Below are 12,148 nucleotides of genomic sequence, written 5' to 3'. Positions count from 1 at the left end.
CTTATATTCAGTAGTTCTTCTCGGCTGTATGTAATGAAACCAAAGATGACCTGGGGTACTAGTGTAAGAAATAACACGTAAAAAAACAAAAAACTGCATAGTTTCCTAGGAACGCGAAGCGAGGCGGCCATCTCTGTCGGCGCCGGAAGTATTTTACACCATTACACAACTTCTTGTAAATCCAGCCACAGTGTCCGATTTCAAATAGGCTTTACGGCGAAAGCACACCAAACGATTATGTTAGGTCAGCACCTAGTCACAGAAAACCATAAAGCCATTTTCCAGCCAAGGAGAGCCCTCAAAAAAAATCTGAAACAGCGATTAAATTCATCGCTAACCTTTGATCTTCATCAAATGGCACTCACAGGACTTCATGTTTCACAATTAATGTGTGTTTTGTTCGATAAAGTTAATCTTTATGTCAAAAAACGAAATTGGTGTGTTATGGTCAGAAATGCATTGTCTCAAACGAACATCCGGTGAAAGTGCAGAGAGCCACATCAAATGACAGAAATACTCATAACATTCATTGATAAAAGATACAAGTGTTATGCATGGAAATATAGATAAACTTCTCCGTAATGCAACCGCTGTGTCAGATTTCAAAACGCTTTATGGCAAAAGCACACCTTGCGATTATGTTTGGTCAGCGCCAAGTCACAGAAAAACATACAGCCATTTTCCAAAGGAGACGTATCACAAAATTTAGAAAAAGCATTATAAATATTCACTTACCTTTTTGATCTTCATCAGAATGCACTCCCAGGAATCCCAGTTCCTCAATAAGTGTTTGTTTTGTTCAATAAAGTCCATCATTTATGTCCAAATACCTCCTTTTTGTTTGCACGTTTAGTTTACAAATCCAAACACAGGAGGCGCGGGCAAGTCCAGGTGAAAGTTCAGACGAAAAGTCAAATTACAGTTCGTAGAAACATGTCAAACGAGGTATAGAATCAATCTTTAGGATGTTTTTATCAGAGATCTTCAATAATGTTTCAACTGGACAATTCCTTTGTCTTTAGTAATGCACTGGAACACAGGTCGCTCTCACGAGCACACGCAAGACTGAGCTCATGGCACTCTGCCAGACATCTGGTTGAAACAGCTCTCATTCTCTCCCCCTTCACAGTAGAAGCCTCAAGCAAGGTTCTAAAGACTGTTGGCATCTAGTGGAAGCCTTAGGAAGTGCAATATGACCCCATAGACGCTGTATATCCGATAGGCAATGACTTGAAAAACTACAAACTTCATATTTCCCACTTCCTAGTTGGGTTTTTTCTCTGGTTTTTGCCTGCCATATGAGTTCTGTTGTACTCACAGACATCATTCAAACAGTTTTAGAAACTTCAGTGTTTTCTATCCAGATCTACTAATTACCATAATTTCCAGACTATAAGCCGCTACTTTATTCCCACGCTTTGAACCTCGCGGTTTATACAATGACGCGGCTAATTTATGGATTTTTCCCGCTTTCACAAGATTCATGCCGCCAAAAAAACTGAGCACCGTCACATAATGTGACGTAAATCGAGCACGCTCAAACTTCCCATCATTCTGATTACCGTAGTAATTTTGTCACCCTCGTTATGGCAAAGACACAGAGAAATGCATATGATGCAGCTTTCAAGTTGAAGGCGATCGATCTGGCTGTTGGAAAAGGAAATAGAGCTGCTGCACGGGAGCTTGGCCTTAATGAGTCGATGATAAGACGTTGAAAACAGCAGCGTGAGGAACTGACTCAGTGCAAAAAGACAAAAGCTTTCAGAGGGAAGAAAAGCAGATGGCCCAAAGTATTTGCAGCCACTTGACATCAGTGTAAATCGTGCATTTAAGGTGGCGCTCCGTGTTCAGTGGGAGGCTTGGATGACAAGTGGGGAGAAATCCTTCACTAAAACGGGCCGCATGCGAAGAGCAACTTCTGGTCAAGTCTGCCAGTGGGTCCTGACAGCGTGGAGCATTGTCAAAAAATCCACTATCATCAACTGTTTTCGAAAGGCTGGACTGCTGCGTGTTGAAGGGGCAGCTTGAGCTCAGCGGGGGATTTGCCTCCGGATGAAAGTGACGAGAGCGACAATGAAAATGATCCAACATCGGATGAAGCAATTCTGAGGCTATTCAACTCCGACACCGAAGGAGATGACTTCAGTGGTTTCAGTGCACAGGAGGAGGAAGATAGTGACCAATGACTTTCTTGGTAGGCTACTGTTTAATTTTTGTTACAAGCCGTGTTTCGTTTAAAGGCTGTGTAAAGTTAATTTGTTTCAATGTACTGGTAGGCACATGCGGCTTATAGACATGTGCGGCTTATTTATGTACAAAATACATATTTTTTAAATAATTCAGTGGGTGCGGTTTATATTCAGGTGTGCTTAATAGTCCAGAAATTACGGTATATGCATATTCTAGCTTTTGGGCCTGAGTAGCAGGCATTTTACTCTGGGCACCTTATTATCCATGCTACTCAATACTGCCCCCCAGTCCCAAAGACGTTAATGGTCACTAGTGACAATAAATATAGAGCGGTTTCCTGATAATTTTATTGAAAAAAATAGAAGACTGCCATGCAATTAATTATCTTATTTATCTCATTTCTCTAAAGCTTTGGACGTGTAGGAAAAGTCTTCATATGAGAATTGTGTTGGGATAGCGCTCTCAGAAAGTGGCCAGTTGTTGGACTATTCAAGGAGAGTTGGGTTGAATAATCAGTAGTTTGCTAAGAAAGGAATTGCTTTCATGGAGGACTGGCTTGAGGATGTGTGAGGATGACCACACAATTTATTTTCGGAATGAGCCAAATCTATTGGTTTTCCATCAAGTTGCAAAGGAAATGTTGTTATCTATTTAATAAACACAAGAGACCAGCATAATGGATAAGATTGTGGCGATATAGCCAGAACAAAAAACCTGGTACTTTATGGTAAATAATGCAATTGACTTCAATTACAAATTTCTCTGAACAGGGGAAAACATTTCACAAGATTAACAGGGAATACATTACATAGTATGGAGAAGCAATACTCCAAGCCACAGCTTCATACTACTGGTCAAAAATAGATATCTGATGCTGTATACTGGTTGGGATGGGATTGGCATGGGGGATCCGTGGATGGCTTTTTATTTACTTACTCATACTCATTGGTAGGAAGAAGTTTGGTCCGAATTGGATGTTGGGTACTATATTTATTGAATATTATCAGAATCTTATAAATTAAAATGACTTATTTGGGTCCAATCAATTAGCTTAATTTCTCAGAAAAATAGTGGGTGTCAACCCTCTTTCTTGTGCTTTTTGAGGTGGAACGACCCTCGTCTCTCTCTTGTGCAGTCCCAGTTTGACATAGCACTGGCCATTGATGCTGTGTTTAGTGTGTGTGTGTGTACATATTTCTCTCCTGTGTAGACCCAGTTTGACATAGCAGTGGCCATTGAGATTTTGATATCGTTTGTAAATACACACAATGTTTCTCTCCCCCTGTGTAGACCCAGTTTGACATAGCGGTGGCCAGTGAGATCATGGCTATCCTGGCCCTGGCTGATGGACTGGGGGACATGAAGACCAGACTGGGACGTATGGTGGTGGGCAGCAGCCGCAGTGGACAGCCCGTCACAGCAGAGGACCTGGTAATATAATCATATAATAAATACCATTATCCAAAATCATGCATGCAATACATTTTACATACGGTTGGCCCTAGGAATCGAACCCACAATCCTGCTGTTGCAAGCGTGTGTGTGTGTGTGTGTGTGTGTGTGTGTGTGTGTGTGTGTGTGTGTGTGTGTGTATGTGTGATGAGAGCTAAACGGTTTCAGTTAGGGCTAAACAGTTGCAGTATTGTTCCACTTAAAGACATCAGTCAGAAATTACTTTAATGGCCATAGCGTACTTTAACATCAGCCTATAAAACATTACGAAGGCTGTCATATGTCAAGACCTCTTCACTAAGCTCGCTTTGTCTCCCTTGTCCTTCCTGATTATCTTGTCAAGTGGAGATTTGGCTCGATATGTGTTACTTAAACTCAGTCAACACATTAACATTATCACAGATGTCATGAGACAAATGTTTCATTTTGGTGTTATATTAAGGTTGGTAGCAACATGGAAAATCATTGTGGAAATCCGTTGCAGCTCCAATCGACTACAAAATCCACAATGCAATGATTTCTGTGGAGTGGCAAGCAACTAGCTAGGTAGATACTCTTATTTATATATATTTTTAAAAATATATATAGTGCATGTGGACAACCGTTCAAATTAGTGGATTCGGCTATTTCAGCTACACCCGTTGCTGACAGGTGTATAAAATCGAGCACCCAGCCATGCAATCTACATAGACAAACATTGGCAGTAGAATGGCCTTACTGAAGAGCTGAGTGACTTTCAACGTGGCACCAGCATAGGATGCCACCTTTCCAACAAGTCTGTTTGTCTACTTCTGTACTGCTAGAACTGCCCCGGTCAACTATAAGTGCTGTTATTGTGAAGTGGAAACGTCTAGTTGCAACAACGGCTCAGTCGTGAAGTGGTAAGCCACACAAGCTCACAGAATGGGACCGCCGAGTGCTGTAATAAAAATCATCTGTCCTTTGTTGCAACACTCACTACAGAGTTACAAACTGCCTCTGGTAGCAACGTCAGCACAAGAACTGGTCGTTGGGAGCTTCATGAAAGGGGTTTCCATGGCTGAGCAGCTGCACACAAGCCTAAGATCACCATGCGCAATGCCAAGTCTCGGCTGGTGTGGTGTAAAGCTCGTCGCCATTGTACTCTGGAGCAGGTGTCCACATACTTTTGGTAATCTAGTGTAGCTAGCAAACGTAGCTACACACTAATACAAAAGACAATATCAGCATGTAACATAGCTAGTTACCTGTAAAATCGGGCAAAAGAAACTGCACTATAAATTTAGGAGTCTACAATCTCACATTGTTCAACATGTAGATTGATGTCCCTCAGAGTGGAGTCTTAACATTCACAACAGCAGGTATACTTTTGAGGAGATGGGGAAACTTTGCCCATGCTACATCAATGGGCTGCGCGGTGCATTCTGGACGATTGTTGGACAAAGCGCGCTCTCTTTCAAGGAGTGAATGGGTCTATTGGGCGCTAGCTCAAAAACCCAACATTAGCTAGAATTTCATCAACAAGAAGTACAACATTACAAATCTTTTCTGAGATGTGAGATGATTAACTTGCTATCTGTGGTATTGTATAGCTTTGGAATCGTGACATTACATACTTTCGAGGAAAATAGGAACGTTTCTCTTTGAGAAGGGATTGCTTGATGATTAGTTTAGCAACCGCATGACACAGCTTGACAATGTGAACGCAATTGGTCTGCTGGATGGGGCATTATGTGTTCACTCATTCATTGGATTTCTATATTCTTTCTATAATATCTCTGGCAACAGTAACTCTAATGAACTTATCCTCTGCAGCAGAGGTAATTCTGGGTCTTCATTTCCTGTGGCGGTCCTCATGAGCCAGTTTCATCATAGCGCTTGATGGTTTTTGTGACTTGAAGAAACTTTCAAAGTTATTAGAATTTTTTTGAATTGACTGACCTTAGTGTCTTTAAAGTAATGATGGACTGTCGTTTCTCTCTGCTTATTTGAACATTTCTTGCCATAATATGGACTTGGTCTTTTACCAAATAGGGCCATCTTCTGTATACCAACCCTACCTTGTCACAACACAACTGATTGGCTCAAATGCATTAAGAAGGAAAGAAATTCCACAAATACACTTTTAACAAGGCACACATGTTATTTGAAGTGCGTCCAGGTGACTACCTCATGAAGCTGGTTGAGAGAATGCCAAGAGAGTGCAAAGCTGTTATTTCATAGTTTTGATGTCTTCGCTATTATTCTACAATGTAGAGAATAGTAAAAAATACGGAAAAACCCTGGAATGAGTAGGTGTGTCCAAACTTTAGACTGGTACTGTATATATTATTTAGTATATGTAAAGACTACATCAAATTAAGGTTAGTCTGATGGGTGACAATATTAGCCTATCACTTGTGAATTATGCATTATCTCTTGTTAATGATGCCCAGCTTGTGCAGTAAGGCAAATCATAGTGGCACACCTTATGTAGTCTGGCCTATATGTTTTGCTAATGTTTGAAATAACAGCTGAAGTTACACATAACTTCTTAAAATTAAGCACATTAATCTGCTTTCCAACAGGTGTAGACCCTAACTGGCATATATAGGCTGCTAGTGAGTTTCAAGTTTGGGGAAGATAATTTTAACCATAAAAATGCACATTTTATAAAAAATGCGATTATGCATGTAATTCTTTATCTTCACTTTTGAGAACAGTGCAAATGCAATCAAATCCAACACTTATCATCAAAACAGATTATCATATTTTTATAGCTCCTCTCACTGTGATTAATGTGAATAAAGTTTGTCAGCAGATTGCAACAGTGTAAACCATATGAACAGCGCTTTCTAAGGTGATGATGAATTAAAAACACCCATATGTATATTAGAGTATGTATAACAGTGGTTGATGCGTGCAGTGAAATAAGTGGTGTTGTATTTATTTCTCAGCTGGTCATATTATGCTCCGCTATAAAACTGAAGTAGCCTACCAGACCGGCGGGAAAGCCAGAGTCCTCCAATCCCTATTGGAGTGCATACAGATGTCTTTTTCCCCTCCCCCTGTTCCTAACCATTTAATCATGGACCATTCTAAATGTAAATTGATTTGACAGCTGTGCAGCCTGAGGAAAGGTTCTTTCTCAAATCAATAGCAGATAGTCACTCCATGCAGCCCATATATGTTTTGATTTCTAAGACATTCTAAGGTTTGTTTCATTCACAACTAAATTTGCCAAATAACTCTAAATCTGCCATATAGGACCTGCTTCAAGTGATCACTTTTACTCTTAATATCCACTTCATATGCACTCTTGCTCCATAATAAATGTTTTTCCCAGCTAAGTTAAATTATAATCTTCTTAATATAAAATCATATAAAATAATTGTACTTATAACCATATATTTTCACTTAAATGAACAAGCCTATGGCATGGAGCATAGCCAGACATACAGTAAGCCAACTCATATTCTGTTCTTCTAAGATACATTTTCTTCATATCATGTTTCTTTAGACTTGACTAAAATATATGGTGATGGTATATATTTAAATAGATTTGATTATGTGTGTGTGTGTGTGTGTGTGTGTGTGTGTGTGTGTGTGTGTGTGTGTGTATATGTATGTATTTTATTTTTAAATGTAGATGTTCCAAAGGTGCACATCAGCAGCTTGTAGAGTGGGGCAAAAAAGTATTTAGTCAGCCACCAATTGTGCAGGTTCTCCCACTTAAAAAGATGAGTGAGGCCTGTAATTTTCATCATAGGTACACTTCAACTATGACAGACAAAATGAGGGGGAAAAATCCAGAAAATCACATTGTAGGATTTTTAATGAATGTATTTGCAAATTATGGTGGAAAATAAGTATTTGGTCAATAACAAAAGTTAATCTCAATACTTTGTTATATACCCTTTGTTGGCAATGACAGAGGTCAAACGTTTTCTGTAAGTCTTCACAAGGTTTTCACACACTGTTGCTGGTATTTTGGCCCATTCCTCCATGCAGATCTCCTCTAGAGCAGTGATGTTTTGGGGCTGTTGCTGGGCAACACGGACTTTCAACTCCCTCCAAAGATTTTCTTTGGGGTTGAGATCTGGAGACTGGCTAGGCCGCTCCAGGACCTTGGAATGCTTCTTACGAAGCCACTCCTTCGTTGCCCGGGCGGTGTGTTCGGGATCATTGTCATGCTGAAAGACCCAGCCACGTTTCATCTTCAATGCCCTTGCTGATGGTAGGCTTTGTTACTTTGGTCCCAGCTCTCTGCAGGCCATTCACTAGGTCCCCCCGTGTGGTTCTGGGATTTTTGCTCACCGTTCTTGTGATCATTTTGACCCCACGGGGTGAGATCTTGCACGGAGCCCCAGATCGAGGGAGATTATCAGTGGTCTTGTATGTCTTCCATTTCCTAATAATTGCTCCCACAGTTGATTTCTTCAAACCAAGCTGCTTACCTATTGCAGGTTCAGTCTTCCCAGCCTGGTACAGGTCTACAATTTTGTTTCTGGTGTCCTTTGACAGCTCTTTGGTCTTGGCCATAGTGGAGTTTGGAGTGTGACTGTTTGAGGTTGTGGACAGGTGTCTTTTATACTGATAGCAAGTTCAAACAGGTGCCATTAATACAGGTAACGAGTGGAGGACAGAGGAGCCTCTTAAAGAAGAAGTTGCAGGTCTGTGAGAGCCATAAATCTTGCTTGTTTGTAGGTGACCAAATACTTGTTTTCTACCATAATTTGCAAATAAATTCATTAAAAATCCTACAATGTGATTTTCAGGATTTTTTTTCTTCTAATTTTGTCTGTTATAGTTGAAGTGTACCTATGATGAAAATTACAGGCCTCTCTCAACTTTTTAAGTGGGAGAACTTGCACAATTGGTGGCTGAATAAATACTTTTTTGCCCCACTGTATGTGTGGAAGCCTGGAAATGCTAAACGGTCAATTACCGTGAGACCAGCAGTCTTTTGTTATCACAGTGTTACGTCATACTGGCCGGATTTCTGCCTGCTTGAACGCCACTAACTCGGATACAAATGAAGACAGGAAATTACTCAGGGAATCGATAGAACATCACTCAGAGATGCACAAAAACAGTATAACATTCAAAATGGATGAACCTTTGCTCGTAGAGGTTAAGTTTATGGTGTTATTATAGGCAAAAAGTAGCTTCCCCACCAGGTTTTGTAGGGATTTAACCCCTAGTGACCCTCCACTATCATGTCCCTGCCATTATGGAGACTAGGCAGGGTGGTTGCTGGGCCTCTCAGGAGACAGAGGAGCTTGAGCACGCAACATGGATCTCGTTTGACCCAAAATGGCCTCCAGCTGCCCTTGAAACCCATAACTATTAGCTCCACTGTGGAGCCATGTTGGCCCAGGTGGCTCTGACCCCCCCCCCCCCCCCCCCCCCACCCAACTGGATGTGGTGGTGTTGTTGCGCCATATAGGCCTGGCTCACTGAGGAGGATCCCATATTCTGTTATGGATAATCAGGAATGCCGCAGTGACTGGAAAACACACAACCAGGCCAGACTGGATTTTGGAAATGATAAGTAGGGATGGGCCGTGTGTGTGTCATAGATATGTGTATGGAAATATGGGTTTTGGTTTTGAATTGCTTTAACAGCCGTTTTATTGTGTGGTTTGCATGCTTACTGGTTATTTTATTGGTAGGATACTGTAAAATCCCTTCAAGAATTTCAGCACTAACAACTTCTCTTTCTCTCTCTCTCTCTCTCTCAGGGTGTGAGTGGAGCACTTGCGGTGCTCATGAAGGATGCCATCAAGCCTACCCTTATGCAGACCCTAGAAGTGAGTCTCTAACCACACATATTCGTTGCTATCCAAGCATGAGATGAAGACCGTTATAGAGAGAGGACAACGATGTTGTCAAAGACAGGGTGATGACTGCACTGTTGTTCAGGAATATCCAGAAAATGCCACATAGGCTATCAGAGCAATTTTTTCTAAACTTTTGCCATTTTATTAACACCTATCCAATCCTCTTAGATTTATACATTCCAAGTTCCTAGAGACTGGGAAACGAGTGTAGCTGTGAGCTAAGAGCAGTTGTTTAGTATTGAACTGAAGAGCAATCAGTTGAGGTTGGATGTGATGGTCCAGACGTTTACCCTGCCTCTCCGTACATCTGCATCTCATTGTTCTCTGAGACATGACCGTGTACGTTCATACACACACACACACACACACACACACACGTGTGACCTCTGACTGGCCCATGCTAGTGGAAATGCCCATACCCGATTCTCTCTGAGGCGATGGAGGAATAGAGATGGAGGGAGACGTAGATTTGGGCTGATGGACTGAATGATTGAACTGATAAAGAGCTGGAATACATCTTGATCTGGCCCCCTCTGACTGCTGGGGCTGGCGTGTCTGTAGTGGACCTGCCCTCAGGGAGAGCCTCTGGAACCGTCTCCAGAGCAATGTCATTATGCCTTCCATTGTTGAACACTCTAATTGAATGATTCTAATTGATTACACTACAAGGAGAACTGTAGAATTAATTGTAATTTGTAAATAATAATTAATGTTTCAATGACCACACAATGGAAACTCAAATACTGGATAAAATCAGTCCAACTCACTCAAAGGGTTATTCTGAATTATAAAACTGGTTATTTGGATCCTGGATGCTGATTGGTTGATATGCGGGAGTTTTGGGACTCCTTCAAAGTACCATGAGGTGTTAATGTCGTAATTTCACTGTCCTGCAGCCCAGGCAGGAAATGCATTAACTCTCGGTGGAGAACATCATCAACACATTATTTTTCAGTGCTACTATTTGGTTTACAAAAGTTGGTGGTTGTATAAACCTACATATCTGCCTTATGACCTGTGCAATAATGTGTCATTTGACAAATGCGATCTCTTCAGCACCAATAGCCTAGCTAGCCCAAGAATGAATGTACGCAGTGCAGTGTATTGGATATTTATTAAATCATTATTTATTGAAGTTCTTGTCTCTCATCATCATCATCATCATCATCATCATCATCATTGAATCTCTGCTAGCTAGCTAGCTAGCTAAATTCATATTATTATTTTTTTTAGCATAGCTAAGTCAAATTAATAAAATGATTAATTGACGACTGGGACAAAACACGAGAAAATAACTAACAACCAGACCGCATGGGCAGCAACTTTACTTGTTAAAATATTATTTACTTTAGAAAATGTAATCAGTATTTTAGAAATATGTTGGCAATATCAGCAACAATGCCCTCGCACCCAGGAATTTTTGTGTGTCACACAAAAATTCCTGGATCCTCAGAAATGATTGCTTAAATGTTAGTTCAATGAAGATTTAACAGCCCCTTGTAATGTCATCAATTAGAATGTTCAATAATTGACAGCATATGTATGCAAACATTGAAGGGGTTAGAAACTAGGACATGTTAGTTGTTGGCTGGCTACTTTTTTGTTTTGGGAGCTGGTTTTATGTTTTTAGGGTGTGGGGTTGAGTAGGGATTAGGTTTTTGTTTTGGGGAGCAGGGGGGGAAAGTGGTGTTGCAGAGAGTGGTTTTATGTTTTGGGAGGAAACGTTGGAGTCCTGTTTTGTGGAACCTTTCCTGTCTGTGTTTCCTGTGTTTCTGAAGGGGGGATGCATATCGGGATGGACCAGGCCTAAAGGGTCCGTGGGAATTTTCAGTTTAGTTAGGCCCTCTGTGCCCTTGTGTGTGTGCGTGCGTGCATATGTATGTTTTCACAGATGGAGCAGGGTCTGTAAAGAGATAGGAGGAAAGGAATAGTTGCCTCACTGTCTGTAGTCGAGAGGGCCAGGATTACTGTACGTGTGTTCTAAAACGGCCAACTTACTGTAAGTGGGACTGACTGAAACACGCACACCCATACTGCCTCTAATCTACTGTATACATACAGTACAAACACCATGCACACAAACATGCCTGTTCAATGTCAACCAAAGGTGGTCTGCTCTGACCCAGTGCAGGTCCTGCTGTGCTGGGTTCCTACTCTCTGGGGCTTTGTAAATGATGCTTTCTGCCTCGCAAATAAAACACACACACACAGTCCTTTGGACAGCAATTAATCTAATTCACAATTCATTCAGATCTATCTGTAATCATGATAATTGTTTAGAAACATAAACTCAGCAAAAAAAGAAACGTCTTTCAAAGATAATTCGTAAAAATCTAAATAACTTCACAGGTCTTTATTGTAAAGGGTTTGACCACTGTTTCCCATGCTTGTTCAATGAACCATAAAAAATTAATGAACATGCACCTGTGGAACATCGTTAAGACACTTAACAGCTTACAGACAGTAGGCAATTAAGGTCACAGTTATAAAAAGTTAGGACACTGAAGAGGCCTTTCTACTGACTGTGAAAACACCAAAAGAAAGATGCCCAGGGTCCCTGCTCATCTGTGTGAACGTGCCTTAGGCATGCTGCAAGGAGGCATGAGGACTGCAGATGTGGCCAAGGCAATAAATTGCAACGTCCATACTGTGAGGTGCATAAGACCGTGCTAGAGGGAGACAGGAAGGACAGCTGATCATCCTCG

The 12,148-nt window shown here is 41.1% G+C and overlaps 1 protein-coding gene across 2 annotated transcripts in view; it reads left to right on the top strand.

The window, feature by feature from the left end:
- mthfd1l (methylenetetrahydrofolate dehydrogenase (NADP+ dependent) 1 like) overlaps positions 1-12,148 on the top strand; it is a 90,652-nt gene that overhangs the window by 29,541 nt on the left and 48,963 nt on the right. For both annotated transcript variants that reach the window (XM_020455168.2, XM_020455167.2), the window contains exons 17-18: positions 3,481-3,621; positions 9,345-9,413. In XM_020455168.2, the coding sequence (XP_020310757.1) occupies positions 3,481-3,621; positions 9,345-9,413 (210 nt within the window). The remainder of the gene's footprint in view (positions 1-3,480; positions 3,622-9,344; positions 9,414-12,148) is intronic.

Source organism: Oncorhynchus kisutch, linkage group LG21 (assembly GCF_002021735.2).
Source record: "Oncorhynchus kisutch isolate 150728-3 linkage group LG21, Okis_V2, whole genome shotgun sequence".
Lineage (NCBI taxonomy): Eukaryota > Metazoa > Chordata > Actinopteri > Salmoniformes > Salmonidae > Oncorhynchus > Oncorhynchus kisutch.
The sequence above is the reverse complement of the archived record's forward strand: the minus strand, read 5'-3'. Positions and strand labels throughout refer to the sequence as shown.